At 38.5% G+C, this 25,439-nt stretch overlaps 1 protein-coding gene across 3 annotated transcripts in view; it reads right to left on the reverse strand.

The window, feature by feature from the left end:
- Positions 1-25,439, reverse strand: part of HPSE2 (heparanase 2 (inactive)) — a 573,943-nt gene that overhangs the window by 223,510 nt on the left and 324,994 nt on the right. For all 3 annotated transcript variants that reach the window (XM_029201275.1, XM_029201274.1, XM_029201273.1), the window contains one exon: positions 4,822-4,869. In XM_029201275.1, the coding sequence (XP_029057108.1) occupies positions 4,822-4,869 (48 nt within the window). The remainder of the gene's footprint in view (positions 1-4,821; positions 4,870-25,439) is intronic.

Genomic DNA, 25,439 nt, shown 5'->3' on the forward strand with positions numbered 1-25,439 from the left:
CCCCTTTCTTCCACCTTCAAATCCAACAATAGTGGCTCAAATCCTTCTCACATCACATCACTCTGACTTCCTCTTCTGTAGTTAAATCTTCCCATGCCTCCTCTTTTCTGACTCCCTCTTCCACTCTAATGGTTACATTGGGTCCATCTGGATAATCCAAGATAACCTCCCTACTTTAGGTCAGCAACCTTAGTTCTATCCACAACCTTAATTCTAGGAATACAATTTCACAGTCTTCTTAGAGTAAATATTGTATTACTTCACATTAAAAAAACTTGGAACAGTATAACTCCATTTACAGCCTCCTCCCTTCATCATCCTTTGTGGTATTATTGCCGTATATTTTTACAACTCTGTATGTTATAAACCCCATAATACAATGTTATATATTTGTATTAGAGTCAGGTTTTTTTAAAGAAATTAAGAGAAAAAATATATTTATCTATAAATTTACACTTTCCAAAGCATTTCATTATTTTCTGAGATCCAACTTCCCTTCTGATGTTACTTCTGTCTGAAGAACTTCCTTTAGTATTTCTTGTAGCACAGGTCTGCCAGCTTTCACTTACCCAAAACATCTTTATTTCACTTTCATTTTAAAAGAATATTTTTCTGGATAGAGAACTCTGGTTTGACTTTTTCTTCTTTACCACTTTAAAGATGCAGTTCCATTGTCTTCTGTTATCCATTTTTTCTGATGTCAAGTTAGCCATCATTTGTGTCTTTGCTCTCTATGTAAAGTGTCATTTTTATCTGAATGCTTTGAAGATTTTTCTCCATCCTTTTGTTCTCAACAGTTTAAATATTATGTCCAGGTGTGATTTTCCTTGTATTTTTCCTTCTTAGGGCTTGCCTAGCTTCTTGGTTCTAAAAGTTAATGTTTTTCACTAAATTTGAGAGAAGTTCAGCTTTGGTTTCTTTTTTTAAAAAAATATTTATTTATTAACATATTAATTAATTAATTTTGGCTGTGCCAGGACTGTTGCAGCATGTGGGATCTTTAGTTGCGGCATGCGGTCTCCTTAGTTGCAGCATATGGACTTCTTAGTTGCAGCATGCAGACTCTTAGTTGCAGCATGCAAACTCTTTGTTGTGGCATGCATGTGCGATCTAGTTCCCCAACCAGTAATCGAACCTGGGCCCCCTGCATTGGGAGTGCGGAGCCTTAGCCATTGGACCACCAGGGAAGTCCCCAGATTTGGTTTCTTAAAAAAGTTTTCTGCCTTATTCTCTCTCTCTTGTCCTCTGGATTCTCTATGTAAAGTGCACAGATGTTACTTGATATTGGCAATGAGGTTGCTGAACCTTTGACAATTTTCTTCCCAATATTTTTTCTCTGTTCTTTAACTGTATAATTTCAAATGATCTGTATGCAAGTTCACTAACCCTTTCTTCTGTACTTTCCAATCTCTTAGTAAGCCCATCCAGTGAGTCTTTCATTTCAGTTATTTATTTAGTTATTTATTTTGGTCGCACCGCATGGCTTGTGGGATCTTAGTTCCCCAACCAGAGATCGAACCTGTGCCCCTTGCATTGGAAGCATGGAGTCCTAACCACTGGACAACCACGGAATTCCCATCATTTCAGTTTTCTATTTTTTCTTTAATAATTTCATTTGGTTCTGTTTCATATATATATATATATAAAGTTTCCATGTCACTGCTGATATTTCCCTATATGTTCACTCAATATGGACATTTTCCCTTAACTATTTGAATATATGTGCAATAGCTTCTTTAAAACCCTTGTCAGCTAATCCTATTATCTGGGTCATCTCAGGGTTTCAAGTCATAGATCATTCTCTTGGCCATGGGCCACATTTTTCTGTTTCTTTGCATGTCTAGTAATTTTTAAAATTGTATACTGGAAAGTGTGGTTGATATGTTGTAGAGACAGAAGAGTGTTGGTCTGGGATCTAGCAGGCAGTTGGATGAATGTCTGGTCATCTTGTTCTTGTAGCAGCTGCAGTTCAGACTTCGTTAGGGTGAGTCTGTTGTGGTTACACATTAGACTTAAGGCAAATCCTTAGTCCTGGGACATAGACTTTACTCCTGAGGCATGTCTTTTAGTTTTCACTGGAAAGCACAAGGTGTTTATCAAGCCCCTCAATTTGTGAGATTCAAATTACAATCTCTGTCCCTCATGTGACAGACAGCAGCTGAAATTTCTGTTCAAATTTTTCAGGCTTCCAGCTGTTGTTTTCTCCCAGGCTCCTTGAAGTCTCCCTTAAATATGCACAGTTCAGGGATCAGGCAAAGATTTGAAAGGAAGTTTATATGCATATTTGGTGTTTTGCCCCATAACTCCATCTTTCTGAGATTTCCACCTTCTGACTTTTTTTTTCCGACACCTCAAATCAATATGACCATGTATTTCTTTTGAGTTTAAAGCCACCTCATACTGTATGGATTCTTAAGTAACCACAGATCTCACCAGTGCCATTCACTTCTTTCAGGAATTGAATAACTTCCTCTAGCTTTTGCTGCCTTTTGATCACTCTTTGTGTGTGTGTGTGTGTGTGTGTGTGTGTGTGTGTGTGTGTGTGTATTTAATTATTGTCCAGATTTATCATTGATATCTGATACAAGCTATTCCACCATTCCTGTAATTGGAACTTCATCTCACTAACTCTTTCTGGGTTTTCTGCATGGGTTGGAGGGAAGAACCAATCATCAAGTCGTGTATCTTGGTCCTGAAAATCCAAGAGCATGAAAGTCCAAATCAAAATAGTCTAACTATATAGATTTATTTATTTATGACTTCAGACTCAGAGTTCTGGTTGTTCAAGCTCCAAGCTCAATATCCTAGTATTGAATTGATTCTTTTGGCTAGATGTATACTGACAAATTCTATTCTCCTTTTTTTTTTCCTGACAGTGACTCTTGATTTCCTTTACATTATTAAGAAATTTTCACCTCAGCATTTCTCAGGGTTAGAGAAACATGGCATTTGGCTTTAATTTTCACTGAGTCCTCCTGGCCAAGATTTCTTGGAATTGTTCCATGACTATTCCAAGTCCTGACTGAAAATTATGGCTGTAAGGAATAAATGGTAGAGTCCAGGTGCTACTTGTTGTCCCCAAATGAGTGCTGATCCTGGAGCCAAAAGAAACACAACCCCATGCCTGCTTTGGGGGTATTTTTAGAGTAGTTACAAACACATGATATTTATCTTGAGAGATGGCCAATATTTTTTTAAATAGCTAATAAACAAACTATTTACAAAAACGTATTTCTCCTTTATATAAAAAAAAAATACTGTGCTCACTTCACTGCATTTGTACTATGGAGAGTACTTGAGTAGGGGAAAAAAACTTTCTCTGATCCCTCCCTGTCAGCCATGATAACTGAGCAATGCTTACATTCTTACCAACTAATTTTTGTACACTGATCTCATTACTCCTCTTTATAAACACTATAAATTCTCCAGTCTCTTGTCTTTATGCTACATTATCCAGATAGCTTTTGGTGAGGACACTGAAGAGGATTTGAATTACACCGATAGAATGTAATATTTCCAGTATAGGATCATTGTCTTGTTACCAAAGCCATAACAGTTAAGAGAAGCCCATGGAGTGAGACAGAACCAACTTCAAGTCCAAAATCTGCCACTTTCTGTGTAATCTTTGGATTTTATACACCTTCCTCTAAGTTGTAGAAAAATATAGATAAAAACAGTCCTGACCTCATTTGGTTGCTCTGAGGATCAGATATAGTAAGACACATAAAGGTTCCTGCCACATTGTTATTATTATCATTGGCGTTACTTTCCCCCCAGTAAATGCCCAATTAACAGTTGCCTAAATAAGCACTTGTTGAACTGAATAAGTGCTATTCTGGTAAAAGAGAAAACACACAAATTACAAAAACAAGTATAAAAAATAGTAATTGTAAGTTATGGTAAGTGCTATGGAAAAACGAGCTAAGAAAGACAATTAAATAGGGGGTCTACTTTAGATAGGATCATCAGGGAAGGCCTCTTGAAGGAGGTGACATGTAAGCTGAATCTTAAGAGATGAGAAGGAGTAAGCTACACAAAATATGAAGATAACAGCATTCCAGGCAGAGGGAATGATACATACAAAGTTCTTGAGGCAGACATGCATGTGAACCCTCTACAAACTGAAGGTCCTCACCAGTGTGTTGGGACAGAATGAGTAAGGGCAGGGTGGCATCAGACGAGAGCAGAGGCCAAACACAAAGAGCCTTATAGGCCAGAGTAGAGAGTGTGGCTTGTGGTCTACATGCAAAGGGAAGGCACTGAGGGTTTTTTGTTTTTTTTGTTTGTTTGTTTGTTTGCGGTACGCGGGCCTCTCACTATTGTGGCCTCTCCTGCTGCGGAGCACAGGCTCCGGACACACAGGCCCAGTGGCCACGGCTCACGGGCCCAGCCGCTCCGTGGCATGTGGGATCTTCCCAGACCGGGGCACGAACCCATGTCCCCTGCATCGGCAGGCAGACTCCCAACCGCTGCGCCACCAGGGAAGCCCCAGCACTGAGGGGTTTTAAGCAAGGGAATGACAAGATCCTCAGACCCACTCAATCCATGACTCACAACGACAAACTGAAGGAGGATAAGAATTTCAGGAAATATCTGGAACTTGTTGTTTACAGAAACTAAGAGTATAAATGCAGAATAAAATATTTTTCACTATGATTAAAGTTACTGATGGCCAACAATTAATTTTGGAATTAGTTTTAACTTTTTTCTTGGAGCACGGAAGATAGTTTATTAAATTTCAGTTATAACTTCATGACAACTACTTATCTTTCATTTCACAGCATCTGATAATAAGTAAGAGCAAAAATGGTGAATACCTACTGTTGCCAGGTAACTGCATCCACTGTGTTTCCTGCCACCTTCATGAATCTGTAGGAAACAGAAAGAACAAAGATATTGCAACTTAAAGTAAACCATATCCCCAGGGTTAAAAGAAAATAAGCTGAGACAGAGATCAGGCCAATCCTTGGGCGACTACGCTTTCTGAGAGGGCCCACAGCGATGGCCTATCCATAGGCATTGGAAGTTGAAAGGTACAGAAGGTGAAAGTAATCACACTTTCAGCTCTCCACACATCCTTTACCATCTGGAAATCAAGACCCCAAGACAGCATTATACCTACATCTGTCTTTCCAATCCCATGCCTGATGGCTCCCACATCACCTTCCCTGTGGTCAAAACTTATCTGTCACACTTCCTATTCTCTAAGGATTCTGAGATCTACTAGGAGACAAACGATAACATTTTCCAAGGATGACAACACAACATATGCCTTTGAAAAACCTCAGGCCTCTCCTTCTATAGAGAGCATGGGAAAACCCAATTTATTTATATAAGTATATAAGTATGAAGCACTAACAAATGTGCCCTAGTGATGGGCTACCACAGCTGTCTAAGTGTAGAAACCTAAGCACCACATAGAGAAATTTAACCATTTCTGGAGCAGCTAAGTAGAGAACTGAGTGTCTCGACCAGGATGCTCAGCTGAAAACGGAAACCAGACCTGTCTCCCTGCAAAGCACTCAGCAAAGTCTTGCTAGCACTTTGCCACCCTCCTGTGCCCCTTGGGGTTCCACCAGAAACACAGTGACAGGAGAGAGCACCCAAGGCCACACAGATTCCATAAGGTATCATGAACTGCAGGTCTGTGAATAACTCAATTATCGACCTGCCTCCTTTTAGCCATCCACATGTTCTGAGGCCATGCGCTGTCATGGCTCGTGTTACTATTTGAGAGAGTTACCACTCAGACATAGGAAATCAAAAGGAACATCTCAGTTCCTTCAGATCTTACTTTCAATTCTCTTTCCGGAGACCCTGGAAGGGAACGTCTCCTCAGACAGAAACAATCTTCCATCAGTACTTCATAAACAAAGAATTTGTCCACTGAGAAGGGAGAAGGACGGTATTTTGTCAAGAATGCCCTACCCCTGCCCTACTCCAGCCTAACCTTGCCAGGAGGACACATGGGCAAAGGGCGTGCTTGCGCTGCCCAGACAGAGGCTCTGTTTTGCCCTGATGGTGGAAGAGGATTGAGTCTCTGCAGGACTGGGTGAGAGAAGGAGAAGGGATACCAGGACTACTGGTTTAGTAGCAGCGTGATGTTCATAAAAGAAGATGAAGAGGATGGAGAGTAGGGAGACAATGAGGAGGGGAAGGAGAAGGGGGAGGGAGAGGGGAAGAGGAAAGAACAGGAGGGGGAGGCAGCGTGGCTCTTGCCTGTATGGTTTTTGCTCTTTTTGCCTAGTACCACTCAGCAGTCCAGGAGCAAGAACGTGGGAAATGGAGCATAGGGTTGACTGAGGAATGAAAGTGGCTTGCTGAGCAGGACCAAAACATAAATGGGGATTGGAGGGAATATAACATTTACTGAATACCTATTTAGTACCAGGTATTCGCATGTATTTCCTTCATATAATTCTCAAAATTGCTTTGCTTGGTGAGGTGGATATTATTAATCACATTATACAGGTTACTAACGTCCCTACTGGCTAGAGAAGTAGTATTTCCAGCACCCTAAGCAGCTCATTTTTATGGGATCATGCCACTCCTCCTAGCAGTACTTCTTAGGAAGCAGGACATAGGAACCCTCTGCTTTTGGAGCCCACGGATTTCTCTTTCCCTTCTCCTCTCCTTTCTCCAGCCCAGAAAAATCTCTTGACTCTGGGAGGGTAGCTCCACTCTCCTCACCATTTCTAGCCCTATGCCCAGGATTCTTCCTTTAAAATTCAAAAGCTGGAAAGGCTGTGCATTCTCTTCTCCATCCTGTCAGGTGCCACCCCTGAGTCAATAAGCACACAACCAGCTATCTGCTTGAATAGACAGGAGAAAAATGGAAAAGTCCAGGGAGAAAGAAAACAGATTAGGATCCAAAATACTACACCTGCCACAGAAGCACTCTAAGCTGTGGAAACCTGATGGCAATCTTAGAAGTAGGATAACCCAAAAATTAAGAGGGGGAAATGAAATTTTGTACCCCCTCCCCAGGATATTTTAAAAATTAGAAAACCTAGGCAAACTTAGATACAAGTGTCATTAATATATATATATATTTATTTACATGGGCTTTACTCCTCCAAAATTATTTCTAAAATCTCTGAAAAGTAAAACTGCCTCCATTTACATATAAAAATAACCATAATAAAAATTACAATGACATTTAGAGTGCTTTCTTATAAAATTTTTTTCAGCTTCTTATGTATATAATTTCACATAACTCTCAAAGCAGCCCTGGTAGGCAGACATTTCTAATTTATGGTGGAGGTTGGTAAGTCTCATAGAGGTTATGCGACGTGTTCAAATTCATAGAGTAGTGCAGACTAAACTCAGGTTTTCTGATTCCAAACCCTATGTTGCCTTCAAGCTGTTTACACTGAGGACAAGAATTATTAAAATGCAAAAAAATAAGTTGAATTTTTGCCTTGAGAAAACACTACCTTATTTTTTAGAAAAAGAACAGAAGGCCTCAGCACCTTCTTTGCTTGTGGCTTCCTCTCACAGACTTGAGCATTTCAGTGTTATTTGTAAGACTAGGTGCTGGAGCAGGTGTCGAAAGGTGACTGACTCAGGGCCTCTGCTATAAGACAATCACAGTAAAGCCAAGAAGACAGACACTGAGACAAATTAGTCTCTTTGTGTTGCATTACTGGTGCAAACTAACTGCTGTGGGAGATCAGTCAAGCGAGTAGCCAGCTCTACCTTCTATGATGTTAGAAGAGGGATAAGCATTGAGTAAAGCTTCACATCTCACAAGAGGTTGAATCTAGTATTGAAAGAAGGGTAAGATTTTGCCATGAAGAGCAGGCCAGGCATAGGGCAGCTTGAGCAAAGCATGACAGAGTCAAGGTGAGTGTTTTCTCAGGAGTCCAGGGTATCTGGATATCAGGGGAGAGGTAAGGGAGTGGGTAGGAAGTCAGCCTGGTCAGATAACTAGTTGCTAGCCTGTGATGCTAACACATCTGGCCTTTATTCCTTAACATCTCGGTACAAGTCGAGGTCTTATTTATCTTTGTATGATTAGCACCCAACACAATATTGTAAAATACAGCTAGCTCCTCCTGCATGTTGGATTTATCCTGTGCTTAAGCAAGTGAGGGTGTGTCAGGATCAGACTTGAGTTTTAGGAAGATCACTCTGGCTATGGTAAAGGTGAAAGGTAGTGTGGTGTGGACAAAATGGAGGGAGATGACTGCAGAGTGATGGGAGGCTTTGAAATGTGGGAACGAAAAAAGACACAGTTGAAAAAAACACTGTTGGAGCACTCAAGAGGACTCGGTAGGTGAGTTTAAGTGAGGAAGCGGTGTAAGAGAGAACCCCAAAGTTTTAACTGTGGTAATGCCATTGCCTAAGATGGGCAGTCCAGGAATAGACTTTAATGCTGGTGTTGGTGAATGTACTCCGATCCTTCTGAAAATGCCTCAAAGAACTTGAAGTAAATAGTCATTGATGATAACAGTTACACATTCACAAGAAAATTAGGAGGAAAAAATAATCATCAATGCCCTGCCTGGCTAAAAGGCTCTGGACAGGCAATTAAGAACACATCTAATTTGGTGTCTTAGAAGCTGGAAACTTGTTATGTATGATACTATAATCTGGAGATCCTCATATGCATTGAATAGTTTGTTCTGCTACAGGTTGATAATTAAGTCTTTAAATAACCTTCCATTATCAAAAGTTACATTATAAAAAGAATGGGAAAACTAGAGTTAGGAACATTTAAAGTAATGCTAATGTTTTCTCCCCACACCCCTCCCCCACCTGCAAAGAAAATCTATAATATCTATAATTAAATATGAAATATACTGGACCCCTATATAGAATATTATATAGTTTACAGGGAAATATTTTTAAATTGAATATGGGAAAAGACCTACCATGATCCTGGGTAGGAAAATCAATTTATTCTTCCTAACCTAATTTATGGGTTTAATGAAATTCTAATAAAAAAATCCCATCAGATATTTTTGAAACGTTGCAAAATCATTCTAACATTTATCTGAAAGAAGCCAAGAATGTTCTGAAAAAACTGTAATACTGAAAAGACATTTATCTGATCTACCATATATTAAAATATACCATAAAACCTGCAATTATTAAAACATTCCTAGGCATTAGTCAGGAGATCTTAGTAAAGAGATCAGGAATTAGTAAGGATATCTATGGAACAGAAGAGATTTTTTACAAAAATTTATATATAAGAATTTATTACATGGAAAAGAATTTAGTATGTGAAAAACTGAAGCATGTTTTTAATAGTGCTATGTGATTTGTAGCTATTTGGGAAAACAGTAAAGTCAGATCCTTACCTAAAGTCTTATTTTGTAAAAGAAATCAAAATAGTAAAATATACTTTCATTTCATTTTAATATTTTTAAAAATTTGTCAATCACTATTTAGTATGTTTAGACCAATGATATTATTATCTTAACTTTAGTAGCATATTTAAGCAGTATAAAAGTTGTTTTAGCTAACTTTATGGGAAAAAATTATTAAATATATGTTCATATGAAAACTGTTGTAAACTACATTCTTCCTTTTTCCCTCTTGGCAAAATGATGAGAACAACTTCAAACATATGGAAGCATTTCTACACTTATTCTGATGAGGAAGAATCTAATTCAGGAATAATGTCAAACAAAATATGCATTTCCAAATACTACCAGAATGACTAAACATACCTTTGTTTTTTTGAGAAGTGTATAAAACTCATTTAAAATGGAGCAAATGTTCTGTTTTCAGAAGTCTTTGAATGATTGAAAAAAAAAACTAGAAAAACAAAAACAAATGACAGAAATAACACATAAAGGAAACTGATAAGACAAAACTCCATGGAATAGACATTATAGCCAGTGAATCTGGTGAATTCTCCCCAGCCCCATTATCCCTCTCTGAACACTAGGGCTCTCTGTATCTACCGTGTATCTATATCATTTCCATACTCTGTTTTTATATCTATATTGGCACTGCGGAGGACAACAAGTCCAAAAAGATTATAATTTTCTTTGTTCAAATCTAACATTGATGGATTCTTCTGCTCCTTAGTTTTGCCTGTTTCTCAGAAACTGGCCCAAACCACATAAATGAATAACTTCCACACAGCTGCAGAATGCTCAGCAACAGGAATATTAGAGGTGGAATAACATGCACACAGACTAGTGCTGTCAGAAGTGAAATACCATTGGGAAAGTGAAATTCTGTTTAGGGTCCAGTATTATCCAAGCGTTTTCAACCATCCACCTCCATTCTAATCCCTAGATTTAGGTCTATGAACAAACAAGTAAAAGATGACCCAGGATGTGAATAATGACAAAAAGGAAAGATCTTGGTTTTCCAAGGTTGGATGTCTCCATACCTGAATTATGAAGACAGAAATCTTGGAAGATTATTTCAGAGAACAGAAGATGTCTGTCCTCATGCTGACATCCAGTCACTCAAAAAAGGATAAGAGAGGGAAGGGGCAAGGACCTGTACCTAAGAAAATTGGCCAGTGCCAGGCAGACGTTTCAGTACTGGGGACTCTTTCCCACTGGAGCAAATATGCTGCTATGGAAAAGAACAAAATATCCCCTTTCATTGTGAGAGTTCCTTTCCTCCCCCAAGGGACCCCAAATCTGGGAGAATTTCTTTCCTTTGTTATCCACCTGCACATATGACGTATCTGCAATGTTGTGGAGCCTTCTCTCCCGGTGCATATCACAGCTCTCTCTTATAATAAGGCACATCTTTATTCATGGTCTTTGGAGTTTGATTTCTGCTTCTGGACCACACAGTGCAACCCTGAAAACTGGTTTCTGAATTTTGCTCCCAGGAAAGAGGATAAATCCTTCATGGGGAACTAGATGTCCAAACGCCTACAAACTTCAGTAAGAGTGTGGCAGCCTGATCCTTCTTTTCCTTGTCCACAAGGAGAATCTTTGGTTATGTAACTAACATGAATAAGATGTGACAGCCATTCTACACAAAAGCTAGGAAAAACTTGCGAGGAAATTATTCATTTTGAGTTACAGCAAACCAGGCATCTTCTATTTGGTCCAAAGTCACTTACATTTCCATGGCTAATTATATATTAAGCTATACTAGGTTAACTATATATTAAGCTCTAGAAGAAATAAAATATTGATCTCTTTCTTCCCCACCCTCTCTCTCTCTCTTTCTACTCTCTCCGTTTCTCTTTCTCCTTCCATTCCTCCCTTCAAGCCTCCCTTCTTCTCTCCCTCCCTCCTTCCCTTGCTTTTTTTCTCCCCACCCATATTTATATATAATATTACACTTGCAGCAGGCTGATAAATAGCATGGCTATATGTTCATTGACTTTAATGGCTAGTGCAGCTCTCTATTGAGGCTTCTCTTCTAGCTTATAATTCCCTTAATTTGATAGATTTATAGAGTTTTTAACATACAAGGACTTCTTGAGAGGGGTGAGACTCTCTACAGAATCTCTCTTACCAATAAAAGTTACACCCATGAGGCTTCATTTAAGAAGGATCTTAATGAAGAAAGGAAAAAATAAGTTAGCTACCACTTACTGATTGACAGGCACTTGGTAAGCAGTTTACATAATGTACAGTCTTATAAGGTAGGTATTATTACTTTCATTTTATAGATGAAGAAACTGTGCTCAAGATCACCCAACTAATAAGTTGCAGAGCTAAGAATCAAATCCATTTCTGACTTTAAATCCCTTGCTTTAACCATGCAGAGATGGCAAATTTGTGATATGTGCTCCCTTTTTCTGAACCCATGGTAGACCTTGGTAACAGATCTCAATACTCTTTCCCTAATCTCAGAATTGGCCTAAGAATCCTTCTCAAGATACGGTGCCAGGCACTATTACCTGGAACTGGCCCCCAAGATGAAGGCTATTTCATGCTGCTAATGGGGACTTGGGAGGAGGGAGGCTATAGAACAATGTCTGGAATAAAATGGAGGCAGATGTGAGACAATAATACAGAAAGGACAAAATAGGTTTGCTTGATTAGAATGAAGACAAATAGCAGGGGGTGAGGGGTGGTGAAAGAAGATGTTGAAACAGATCTGGAAGGCTATGGCTGGAGCTGGAAGGTGCTGGTTAGGGGAATATTATGACAGACATGTCTCGACAGTCTAAAATGCTGCTGGATTCAGGCAAAGAAGGCTATAACTGACCTGATATGATTTGTCCTGGCTGTGGAGCCAGGTGGGAAGGAGGAAAAATGCATCAAGATATCGTGAAGAATTTCAAACAGAAAAGCAGACTTTCCAAAAGCTCAAGTCCCGGTATGAAGCTGAGTCTATGAGAGTGAAAACTATGGAACTAAGGTGAAGAGTATTATATATTTTTTCCAGTATGCTAGACCACACGGCTTCACTCAAAGATGAAAATTCAGGAAAACAGCACCACAAAGTAGAAAGAGCATGGGCCTAGGAGTCAGACAGATACTTGATTTCAGACCTGGCTCCACAACATATTAGCCATGTGACCCTGGGTAAGTTGTTTAACCTCCCTGAATGTTTTCAAATGGAGAGAGCCTACTTCCCAAAGGCATTGTGAAGATGAACAAGATAACATACATGAAGAAACAAGGGTACTGCCAGGCACACTGCTGGCACCCCGTAAACGTGAGCTTGGTAAATAACTTAGCGTTTGTGTACCTCCATTCCTTAATCTGTAAAATAAGATAATAAGACCTGCTCTGTCTATATTATACGGCAGTAGTTCTCATACTTTGCTCCTTCAGTGAGAGAATGGTTAAACAAAATGTAGTCTACCCACACCATGGAACATTACCAGCAATGAAAAGGAGCAAACTATAGACACATGCAGCAACCTGGTTGAATCTCCAGGGAATTATGCTGAGTGGACAATCTAACCCTAAAAGGTTGCATATTATATTATTCCATTTATGTAACATTTTTGAAATGACAAAATTATAGAAATAGAGAACAGATTACTGGTTGGCCAAAGTTTTAAGTAGAGAGCGAGAATGAGAAGGATGAAAGAGTGACATGAGATACCCCTGTGGTGATGGAAATGGTCTGTATCTTTACTGTATCAATGCCAATGTCCTAGTGGTGATATTGTCCTATAGTGTCACAAGATGTCACTGTTGGGAGAAACTGGATAAAGGGGACTCGGGACCTCTCTGTACTATATCTCATGCTGCATTTTAAAGAAGCTCTCCAGGTGCTTCCATTGAGGGAGGACCATGGGCCACGCCTTTTACAGATTGTCATCTCAGCAGCACTTGTTAGGGTAGGTCATTCGTGGAGGAAGAGTAGCGTTCTTAGGGAAGGTAGAATGGGGAAGGGAGGCAAGGAATGGAAAAAAAGAAAGTGAGGAAGATATTTCCCAAGACCATACGTGTCAAACCTAAATCTATGTCCCAGGACACCCATCTCCTTCTCCAATGTTCTAACCCCCATCTGACTTCTCTGACAACAGAAGAAGAGAGAAACATCCTTCATCATAATAGCCATAACTGATATCCCTGGGCTTGGGTCAGGAATTAGGCTGTCTCTCTAATCAAGAAAGAAGTCCTGTCCAGGAAAAAAAGAAAAAAAGAAAAAAAAGCAAGTTTAGAAGTAGGCAGTCATTAGCATAATTCTCAGCTAGGGAGCAGACCTTTACAGTAGCCCATGCTTCCTTGTTAATTAGCACTGAACAGCTGCTGGGAGGCCCTGCCTCTCTCTACAGGCAGAGAAGGAAACTCTCTTCTTATAAACTGAGAGGAATAAATTGTTCTCACCTCCTGTAGTTTAAGTCATATACTCTTTCACAGGTGAAATGAAACATAACAGTTATTAGGAATAACACTGTGATGATTTCTCTGTGCACCAAACTGTCCCCAGCTGTGCAATTTCCCACTCCAAACAAGAATGTGGTGTAAGCAGGTTTGTAGGCAGAAGCTGTGATCACCCTCATTATAATGCAATGTTACTTTAGCTAATCTTTCTAGTTTTCAATCTCATTCAGTTCTCTGAACTGCTTAGAAGGCTACATTGAGCCATAGGCAAAAAGTCAGATAAACAACCCTGCCTTTTCAATTTGAAATTCACTTGTCCTTAACAATTGTAGCCGACATTTCTTTAGGTGTGGATTGTGCCAGGAACTACACTTAGCACTTTCAATTCATTATCTCATTTAACTTCACAACAAGCCTAAGAAATAGATAATTTCATTAGCCTCATTTTACCAATGAGGTTTTAGAGAGATTAAATAATTCAAGGTGACCTAGCTAGAAGCTGATCTGGGTCTCATCTAGTTCTAAAGTGTATGCTCTTTACATTCCTGCTATTTCCACCCTTGCCCCCAATCCTGCTATATTGACTTACTACAGTAGAACACAGAAGGCTGTTGATTTAATATGTCTTTATGGAGGAAGGGACCCACGAGGTCAAAAATGCCCAGGGCCCTCAAAAGTCGTAATGAGAGCCTGTGTATAGGAACATAGTGAACTTTCCATCGTTACACATACCGCTTTCACTGTTTGTCTATGCTTTGAGTACCAGTGGAGTCTATAAATCAGCATTAGGTACTTAGTAGAAGTTTTGGTAATTAGAACTAAAGATAGAAATTCTGGATATAAAAAGGCAAGTTTTCTGTTTCTGTTTTGTAGATCATTGAGCACACAGCATACATAATGTGGTCTGCTGTGATGGAAAAGACCATTATTTCCTTCCTAATTCTCCTGCTTTTATTTTTTTTGCCCAAATTGGAATGCTTTCGATAGCTCTCTGGGCCACCATGGGAGTTAAAGGTCCTGTCTAGCTTTCTGTTCTAACCTAGGTTCAGGTTAGAATATGCCACTAGCAACTCGGTAAAATATGAGTATAACTTCCATTCTTCATTCAGCAAATTGGAGCACCCACCGTGTGCTAGGCTTTTTGCCAGCACTGAATATGTATTAGTAAATACAACAGACAACTTCCTGCTCTCATGGAGTTTATGATCTGTAAGCAAAAAATAAACAGTAAATATGCAGTTATAACTTGTGATAAATGCCATAAAGAGAACTAACAGAGTGCGCTGATAGAGAATCACTTAGCTAGGCTATTCAAGAAAGAACTCTGATGGGTGAGGAGAAACCAGCCATGTGGCAAGCTGAGAGGACACTCTAGGTAGAAAGAAAAGCATGTGTTGTGCAACCCCCGCTCCCCACCAAAAAAAAAAAAAAAGAGAGAAACTTAGTACATAGCAGGCCAGTGAGGCCTGAGTGAAGTAAGGAAAAGAGAAATCTGGAGAAGATAAGAATGAAGAGCTGGGCAGCAGCCAGACTGCTCATTGTAGAGCCTTGCTGGATGTGGTAAGGAGATTAAATTTTATTCTAAGAGCAATGAAAAGTCATTAAAGAGTCTTTAGCAAATGACTGACATCATGTGAATTATGTCTGTAAAAGATTTTCTGGCAGCTGAGTGGTGAATAGACTGGAGAGGACAAGAATGGAACCAAATAGACCAGTAATGGGGCTATTGAAATGGTCCAAGTTCTGAGTTCTCCAAATTGTAATTCTTTTGCTTTTGTTTGCTCTATGGCCATATCTCACCTAAAGCAGGGCTCATATTCCAAGTCAGTGATGTCCAAACATGTTAGTGGAACACGAGTCCCTCAAGATACTCTTGGAAAATAAGACTACAGTCAAATAAATTTTTTAAATTCTGCATGCTAAATCCCCTTCTTGGAGATTCAGAATGTAAACTAATGTAATAAAGATGCTGGGAAGTGTTTCAGTACATTTGTATATCCCAATATTTCTCAAACTTACTTGACTATGGAAGCTTTTACTTTTTTCCGCCTCCACATAACGTTGTTATCCTGCAGAACTGATATTTTCCAGAGCACATTTAAGGAAATGCTGCCATAATTCATTCTAACCAAGGGTTAACTCCATGTGCGTGGTTTACTGGGCCTCCTCTTCTCCACATCTCAATTTATTATTTCAATGGCTTAGACAATATTTTCCAACTCCATACATATTATGAGAGGATATCAGCCGTGTGGGTCATATTTCTTCTCTCCGTTTTTACCACCTATTTTCTGTCAACTGTCCCCTTAATTTTACATTGTAAAGGTTGATAAGGTTTTCATTCTTTCTGTAACCATAATTTTCTTCCTTGTTTCTGGATCTGGATATCCTATGAGACAGCTGCTGGGGATCCTGAACTGATCTTTTATACCAGTAAGATTTCATCCCAAATTTTTTGTCTCTGTCCAACACTCTGTGTATGGGAGATTTCCTTGATTTTATCTTATAATTCTTTTATTGGACTCAACTGCATTTTGGAGATAAAATTTAATACCATATAATTCCCTCATTAACTGTACAGTTCAATATTTTTATTATATTTACAAATTTGTGCAACTATCAACATAATCTAATTTTAGAATATTTAATTTCAAAAAGAAGCCCCATTCCCATGAGCAGTCACTCTCCATTTCCCTGAAAACTTCACCAGTCTAGGCAACCCAATCTGCTTTTTGTCTCTATAGATTTGCCTATTCTGGACATTTCATATAAAGGAAACCATACACTGTGTGGGCTTTTGTGACTGGCTTCTTTCAGTTAGCATGATGATTTCAAGGTTCATCTCTGACAACATGTGTTGGTACTTCAGTGCTCTTTATTTTCAAGTAATATTCCATTGTATAGATTTACTGAATTTTATTTATCCATTCATTGGTTGATGGACATTTGGGTTGTTTCTACTTTTTGGCTATTATGAATGATGCCACAATAAATAATTGTGTACAAGTTTTGTGTGGACATATGTTTTCATTTCTCTTGGGTATATACCTAGAAGTGGAATTGCTAAGTCATATGGTAACTCTATGTTTAACCTTTCAAGTAATTGCCAGTCTGTTTTCCAAAGCAGTTGCACCATATTATATGCCACCAGCAGTGTATGAGTGTTCCAATTTCTCCACGTCCTCTCCAACATTTGCTTGTGTATGTCTGTTTGATTTGTAGCCATCCTAGTGGATGTAAAGTGGTATCTCACTGTGATTTTGATTTGCACATTCCTAGTGACTAATGATGTGGAACATCTATTCATGTACTTAGTGGCCATTTGTATGTCTTCTTTGGAGAAATGCCTATTCAAATCCCTTTTGGTCATTTTTAAACAGGTTGTCATATTACTGTTGAGTTGTAAGAATTTATATGTGTGTGTGTGTGTATATATATATATATATTCTGTCTATAAATTCCTTATCAGCTGTATGACTTGCAAATATTTTCTCCTGTTTTGTGTGTCTGTTCACCTTCTTGATGGTATCATTTGATGCACAGAAGTTCTTAATTTTTATGAGGTCCAGCTAATCAGTGTTTTCTTTTATCACTTATGCTTTCAGTGTTGTATCCAAGAAATCATCACATTTATTGGGCTTAATTTCAGCAATTATATATTTTGTTTTTAAAAATATTTTTTGCTCTGTATACAAAATACAGTATATATAAATATAGTATCTTACTATATCTTTATAAGGATACTAATTATAGCTTTTTACTTTTCTAGTTCTGATCTTGAATTATAATTCTTCTTGGGTCAATTTTTAAAATGTATTTGTCTTGGTTTTTCTCTTTTATGTTACTTGTTTCCTTCTTACATTTTGTGATCTTTGCCTATCTATTTATTTTTTTAAATTGGGGACTAAATAGATTCTTCTAGGTAGTAGGTGCTGATTTTTCTAAGCTGTTGAATATATGGGTTTTTTTTTTATAAGTCTCTCCTTTCCCTGGAATCTCTATTTTACGGTCAGAGCTTGTTGACCAACACACTTCCCTTTAGAGAGGGAAGAGGGAGGGCACAGGTAGCCTTTGGGCTAGGGTATCCCACAGTGCTCTACTCAGCATTTTACTACGCAGAAGCAACTCCACCTTAGCAATACTAGCTCATCCCTGGTATTCCGGCAGTATTTTTTTGGTGAAGGCTCCTAACTATTGGTTTGGCATTTGCTAGGACATAACAGACTGAGCTGTCTTTGCTCTGTAGGCAGGGTAGGGGACTTAAAATGATGGAGGGGAGAGTTGAGTTGTGGGTGTAGTCCCTATGAAGACAGACTTTCATATTAACCCCTTGGCTTGGTCTCCCTTTCCCACCTTACCCTCTCTGGCCTCTGAGCCTATCTGCAGGACAGATTCTCTATCTTTTCTCAGAGTCCAGGTTCTCTGGCTTGCCACTTCCTCACTCTGATTACTGTCAACAGGCTTCCATCTGTTTACTGTCTTATAGAAATCTGTCAGAAGTCTCTCACCTGCTAATGATCCCTCTTTCATGTGCTTGTTATTACAGAATTGTTTTTTATCAGTTTTTAATAGGAGTTGGGATGATGTTCCAGAAGGAAATGGAGCTTGGGCTCAGATCACTATCCTGAACTTGAAGCACACCCAATGTAGTTGATTTATTTTTATTTTATTTATTTATTTTTGGCTGTGTTGGGTCGTTGTTACTGCATGCAGGCTTTCTCTAGTTGCAGTGAGCGGGGGCTACTCTGCCTTGTGGTGCGCGGGCTTCTCTTGTTGCAGAGCACGGTGCATGGGCTTCAGTAGTTGTGGTGCATGGGCTTAGTTGCTCCGTGGCATGTGGGATCTTCCTGAACCAGGGATTGAACCCGTGTCCCCTGCATTGGCAGGCAGATTCTTTTTTTTTTTTTTTCGGTACACGGACCTCTCACTGTTGTGGCCTCTCCCGTTGCGGAGCACAGGCTCCGGACGTGCAGGCTCAGCGGCCATGGCTCACGGGCCTAGCTGATGCATGGCATTTGGGATCTTCCCGGACCGGGGCATGAACCCGCGTCTCCTGCATTGGCAGGCGGACTCTCAACCACTGTGCCACCAGGGAAGCCCGGCAGGCAGATTCTTATCCATTGTGCTACCAGGGAAGCCCGCCAATGTATCTTAAAGTCATCTTTTGTTGCTCCAGAGATAGTTTCCTGAGTATGAATATGTGTTCATTTTGGTGCAACTTCTTTATGAAAACCTCCCTTTTCTGCATGTGATGGCTCTTGAAAGAGAGATGCTAACGTTCAAAAGGTGGAAATCATCCTTTATTAATTCCTCCTATTCTCTCACCCCCACCTTGATGGGATATCCATCAACAAAGCAAGTCTACCTTAACTTCTCTCCATCTCTTCTGCCATTACCTTAACCCAATCATACACACCTCATAGTGAAAACCCTCCTTACTGAACTCTTTTGATCTCTTACTTTTGCACCTTAAAATCTATTTGGCACACAAAACAGAGTAGACTCTGGTACATGTTGCTGCCCTTATAAAAACCCTGTAATAGCTTTCCATTGCTCAGAGAATAAAATACACAACCTCTTTTCCATGGTATGCATGGTTCAGTAATGATCTGGTCCTTGCCTGTCCATGCATTCTCACCTCCTACTGCTCTCCTTTTGCTCACTATAATGCCCATCTTTCTATTGGTCAAATGCCTTAACCTTGTTTCTGATTCAGGACATTGACAAACACAACCTACCACCTCTATCTAAAACTTTTTTCACTCTGATCTTTGAACAGTTGGCTCCTTCTTATTCTTTTGTTCTTGGCTTAAATAAATTGTTCCTCAGATAAGTCTTCTCTGATCACCTTGTCCAAATAAATCCTCCAACTCCAGGTATCTTGATCATTTCCTTCACAGAATTATACACAATTTGGGATAATTTGTTTTCTTATTTACTGTGGCTCTGTCTTGCTAAGCTCCAAGAGAATAAGAGTTACTTTGGCTTTATTCATCAATATAAGCCCAACACTTAAGCAAGGATCAAACATGAAATAGCTGTTCAATAAATGTTTATTGAGAGACAATATAGTATTCATCTCCCTATGGTTTAAAAGCCCCCCAAAAAGCCTCAGTAAACATGCTTTCAATGAATACCTGCTTTTCTTGACACTGTCACATCACCAAAAAATAGATTAGGTCCTTACTCTATAGTACATACGGCAATAAACTCCAAATAAGTTAAAAAGCATAACATTGAAAATTAAAACATTTTTAAAAGGCTATGTGAAAATGAAGTAGTAACTTTATCCTAACTGTGTAAGGAAAGAAACAGAAAAGACAACCAACAAGAAAATGGATAAGAACAACTATAATAAAAAGTAACTTCTGAAGCAATAAAAACATATTTCAAAGTAATAAGAAAAGCAATACATTAAGATAAAATTGTCATTACATAGGTGATGCATAAAAGTTTACAAAAGAAAAGCGGAGGAAAATAATAAAACCCTAAAGAACACTACTTATGCCTTTAGATAAAAATCAATAACTGGGAAGAGCCAGTTCCTGAATGAGGAAATGAAAATAATATAACAAGCATTTTATTAAGTACTTCCCATATTCCAGGCAACACAGTAGTATCTGAAGACACAAACATGAAGATTCTATCTCTGTTTGTTCATATCCTAACTGGGAAGATAGTCCTATATAGTCCAGTAAATACCTAAGTAGTTTTAAGCTTTTTTAAGCTTAAAAATTAGTTTGGCTCTGTAAAACTAAAGCTATTCCTAGATTCTGAAGGCTACAGAATCAATAAAACATAGACAGAGTCTTGACCTTAGTCTACAGTCTGTTAGGGGAGGCAGATAGGTAAATAAGTAAGTTATCATCAATTTGATAAGTGCTATAGCAGAAAAATAAAGTACCATATAAGGACAGAGGAGGTGATAAGAAATCCTGCCTGAAGATGTCAGAGAAGATCTATTGGAAAGAAGAAAAATAAGGGAAGAGAGTGGTATTCCAAAGAAAATGACACAAAATAAAAAGGTGCAAAGGTAAAAAAGTGTGGCATCTTCTAAGATGGACATATACTTTGATGTACTAAGTGCAGGTTGTGCAAGGGTGTGTAGCTACTGACTAGCTGCAAAGAAGGCAGGTACTGGACCCTAAAGGCCAGGGGTACATGTGAAAGGGTTTGGATTTCAAGCAAGAGTGACTTGACCACATGTTGCATTTAAAAAAAACTACTCAGAAATCTGTAAGGAGAAATTAGAGTCTGAGACTAGATATGGAGAAATTGTTTAGGAGGAAAAATGATAAAGTTTAAAATAAAAATGAAAGGAAGATGGGATATGAGTGATACTAAGAAGTCAGAAATAACAAAACTTAATAACTAACTAATGGAGACTGTGAACAAAGGAGAGGAATGAATCTAAAATGACCTCTTGGTCTGTGCCTCAGGCAAAATGGTTACTGTGTCATTAGTCAAATGTGGAATAAGGGGAAAGGAGACAACATAAAGTTTTGGAAAATGTTTGGTTCTTTTCACAGTTAACAGGATTCAAATTTAAACAACCATGAGGTACAATCTTGCATTAATTAAAACAGAGTAAATTAATAAAAGTAATACTCATTGTTGTAGAGTATTGGGAAAAAGATACACTAATACATTGTTGCCCTTCGACCTGGTGAAACTGTTCTGAAAAGAAATTTGGCAACAAATACAAGAGCCATAAAAATTACTATATACAGTACTTTGACCCAGAAACCCAGCTTTTTGGAATATAGCCCAAGGCTGTAATTCAAAAGAAATTTTTTAAAAACCTATTTGTATAAAGATGTTTACAGCTGTGCTATATATTACAGACAAAAACCGGAAACAGCCCAAATGCCCAGCAGTGAGGGAATGCTTAGCCAGAATTCAGTACATTAATGCAATGGAATATTTTACTGGTATTAAGAATGACAAATACGAGAACTATGTAGAAATAAGGAAGGGGCAATGTAAAGCAATGGGCAAAAAATGCAGAATTCAAAATGATGCATATACAATGATCACAACTACGTAAAATTATAGCTGTATAACCAGGAGGATTGGAAAAACTACAGAGCTGGTAATTTAGAGTGCTGACATTTTTGTTATTGTTGGTTGAGTCACTGGGAATGTTTATGTGTTTAAAGTTATATGTTTATGTGTTTAAAGTTTATGTGTTTAAAGTTATATATGTATATTTAGTACATATACATTAAGAAAGGTAAATACCCATTTCTTCTGGCACATAAAAGAAAAAAAATGTTCATCAATACCTTTCCTTCTTGCCCTATGTACTTTTTTCTAGTCTCTTGAGTGCTATTAGTTTTCGGATATATGGGGAAGTAGGCCTCACCACTTGTCACCACACCACCCAGTCACATGATCATTTCTTTCATCTGTTGCCAACTATTGTGTCCAAGTTCTTGACTTATTCACAACAAACTAGCATCTATGTGCCCAAAATTACACCATGTACACAAACTGGGATGCCTTAACTATACCTTATATACGGGGTAGAAGTGTCTCCTCAGTATGACTTTTTAATCTCTGACATAGAAAAATATTTGTTTCTTACTTTCGGTTACCATGGTATAATTGTCCCTCCATTTAATGAAGGCCAATTCCTCTGGATTCCATTTCTTCTAGCCTTAAAGAACTTCTCATTTTGGTTATATCCTTGATCTCTTGTATCATCTATCTCTTCTTCTCTCCTGGATAAGTCTCAAAATACAAACCTGTTCTGCTGTCTCCCACATTAAATTAAAGGGGAGAAAATGCCATTATCGTCCTTGACCCCAAATCTCCCTTCATTTTTCTACTTTCCTTCACAGTAAGAATTCTCCTAAGAGTTGTCCACATTATTGTTTCCAATTTCTCACCCTCCATTCACTCTTCAAACTATTGTGATCTGACTTCTGTTCCACCACTCCGCTGAACTATATTTCTCAAGGTCACCAACAACCTGCATGTTGCCAAGTTCAATGGCACTTTTCTGTCTTTCTATTACTTGACCTCCTGGACTTCTAGCAGCACTCCCTCCTTATTTAAAACTTTCTTTTCTTGGTTCCTACACCTCAATCTCTCCCTTTCCTCTTACCTCTAAGGCTATCCTTCTTTTCTCACATCTCTAAATGTGATAGTTCCTCTGGGCTCTCTCCTAAGTCTCTGTCTCTTTTCTTTCCATATTCTAACAGATCTCTTATATTCCCATGGATGGCCTTAAATCCCATTTGCATGATAATGACCACTAAAATTAATATCTCTAGCAGAGACCTTGATCCCTCATATTCAAGGATATACTTGACATCTCCATTTAGATTCAAGCACAATAAACATAACATGAAACCTAAAGTCATGATTTTTTTCCCCCAGAACCAGTTATTCCCCCTATCTTCCCATCTTCGTAAATGATAATAAATCCACCCAGTTACTTACACATCCCTGTGTCACATCACCATACACTTATCCAATATATCAAGTCCTGTGGTTTCTACCTCCAACAATATATTCCACTGCCACAACCCAATTCAGGTTCCCGTCATTATGTGCACTCCTACAACAGCCTTCTCACCAATTTCACTGCCTCCTCTCCAATCCATTTTCCATAGAGGAGACACAGCATACTTTCTGTATAATAAGTCAAATTATTTCTCTCCCTAGCTTAAAAACATTCAGTATTTGTCTCACTGCACTTAGAAGAAATTCTAAGCCCTTCACTATGCCTGTAAGTCCCTATATAATATGACTCCTAATTACTTCTCTAGCTATACCTTTCTTTAGCCAATCTGGCCCTTTTTTCATCCTTAGGGCCTTTGCACATACTTATCTTTCTTCCAAGAACACTGATACTGTTTACTTCTCATTTTGTCTAGTTAACACCTTACTCATTCTTCAGATTACACTTTATTTATTTGTAATGAATTTTTAAAAATTGAAGTATAGTTGATTTACAATATTACATTATTGCTGGTGTACAACATAGTGATTCAATATTTTTATAGATTATACTTCATTTAAAGTTATTGTAGGACTTCCCTGGTGGCGCAGTGGTTAACAATCCACCTGCCAATGCATGGGACACAGGTTCAAGCCCTGGGTTGGGAAGATCCCACATGCTGCAGAGCAACTGAGCCCGTGGGCCACAACTACTGAACCTGCACTCAAGAGCTCGCGAGCCACAACTACTGAAGCCCAGGCGCCTAGAGCCCATGCTCTGCAACAAGAGAAGCCACCGCAATGAGAAGCCAGAGCACTGCAACCAAGATTAGCCCCCGCTCGCTGCAACTAGAGAAAGCAACAAAGACCCAACACAGCCAAAAATAAATACATTAATTAATTTTAAAAAATACAACCCTAGACTGTCAAAACTGAAAAAATTTTTTAAAAGTTATTGTAAAATATTGTAAAATATTGACTATATTTCTCATGCTGTACAATATATCCTTGTAGCTTTTTTATTTTATACATAGTAGTTTGTTTGTACCTCCTAATCTCCTACCCTTATCTTGCCCCTTCCCCCTTCTTTCTCCCTGACTGGTAACCACTAGTTTGTTCTCTGTACCTGTGACTCTGTTTTTTATACTCATTCATTTTTTTATTTTTTATTTTCCACATATAAGTAATAACGTACTATATTTGTCTCTCTCTGTTTGGCTTATTTCACTAATCATAGTACCCCTCGGGTCTATCCATGTTGCTGTGAATGGCAAAATTCATTCTTTTTTATGGATGAGTAATATTCCATTCCACATTTTTATCCATTCATCTGTTGATGGACACTTAGGTTTCTTTCATATCTTGGCTATTGTAAATAATGCTGCTATGAATATTGGAGTGCATATATCTTTTTGAATTAGTGTTTTCATTTTCTTCAGATATATACCCACAAGTGGGATTGCTGGATCATATGGTAGCTCTATTTTTAGCTTTTTGAGGAATCTCCATACTGTTTTCCAAAGTGGCTGCACCAACTTACATTCCCACCAACAGTCTACTAGGGTTCCCTTTTCTCTACATCCTCACCAACATTTCTTATTTGTGGTCTTTTTGATGATGGCCATTCTGACAGGTGTGAGGTGATATCTCATTGTGGTTTTGACTTGCATTTCTCTGATGATTAGCAATGTTGAGTATCTTTTCATGTGCTTGTTCTTCTTAAGTGTGACTCCTTTAGGGAACCCTTCCAACCACCTAACTTAGTCAAATCCCAGCACTTACAGTCATTCATAGTACCATGTACCTCTCCTTGGTACTGTTTTAGTCTTAAGATAAGTTGATTATTGTCTATGTCTCCCCTACCATATTATATACTCCATGAGGGCAGAGAAAGTATCTATTTTTGTTTATTTTTACATTCCCAGTTCCTAACATAGTACTTGGAACATAGCAATTATTCAACAAGTATTTGCAGAATGAATGAATGATTGATACAGGGTCATGCTACTGAGAAGACTGTCAGTCCCATGAAAATATATTAATCAAATCATTAAAGAAAAGGTATAATCTAAAAGAATAACTATGTGGACTTAAGTGATAGTTATTGTCTTTGCTTGATTGTGTATTATGAACTATGAAAATGTTCTACACATGTGATTCTTATCCCCTAATTAAAACATGTAAAACAAAACCAACTTCTCCATCACCATCCCCCCCATACACACACACACACACACACACACACACACACACACACACACACACACA

Source organism: Monodon monoceros, unplaced genomic scaffold (genome assembly GCF_005190385.1).
Source record: "Monodon monoceros isolate NGI ecotype Baffin Bay Population unplaced genomic scaffold, NGI_Narwhal_1 Super_Scaffold_4, whole genome shotgun sequence".
NCBI lineage: Eukaryota > Metazoa > Chordata > Mammalia > Artiodactyla > Monodontidae > Monodon > Monodon monoceros.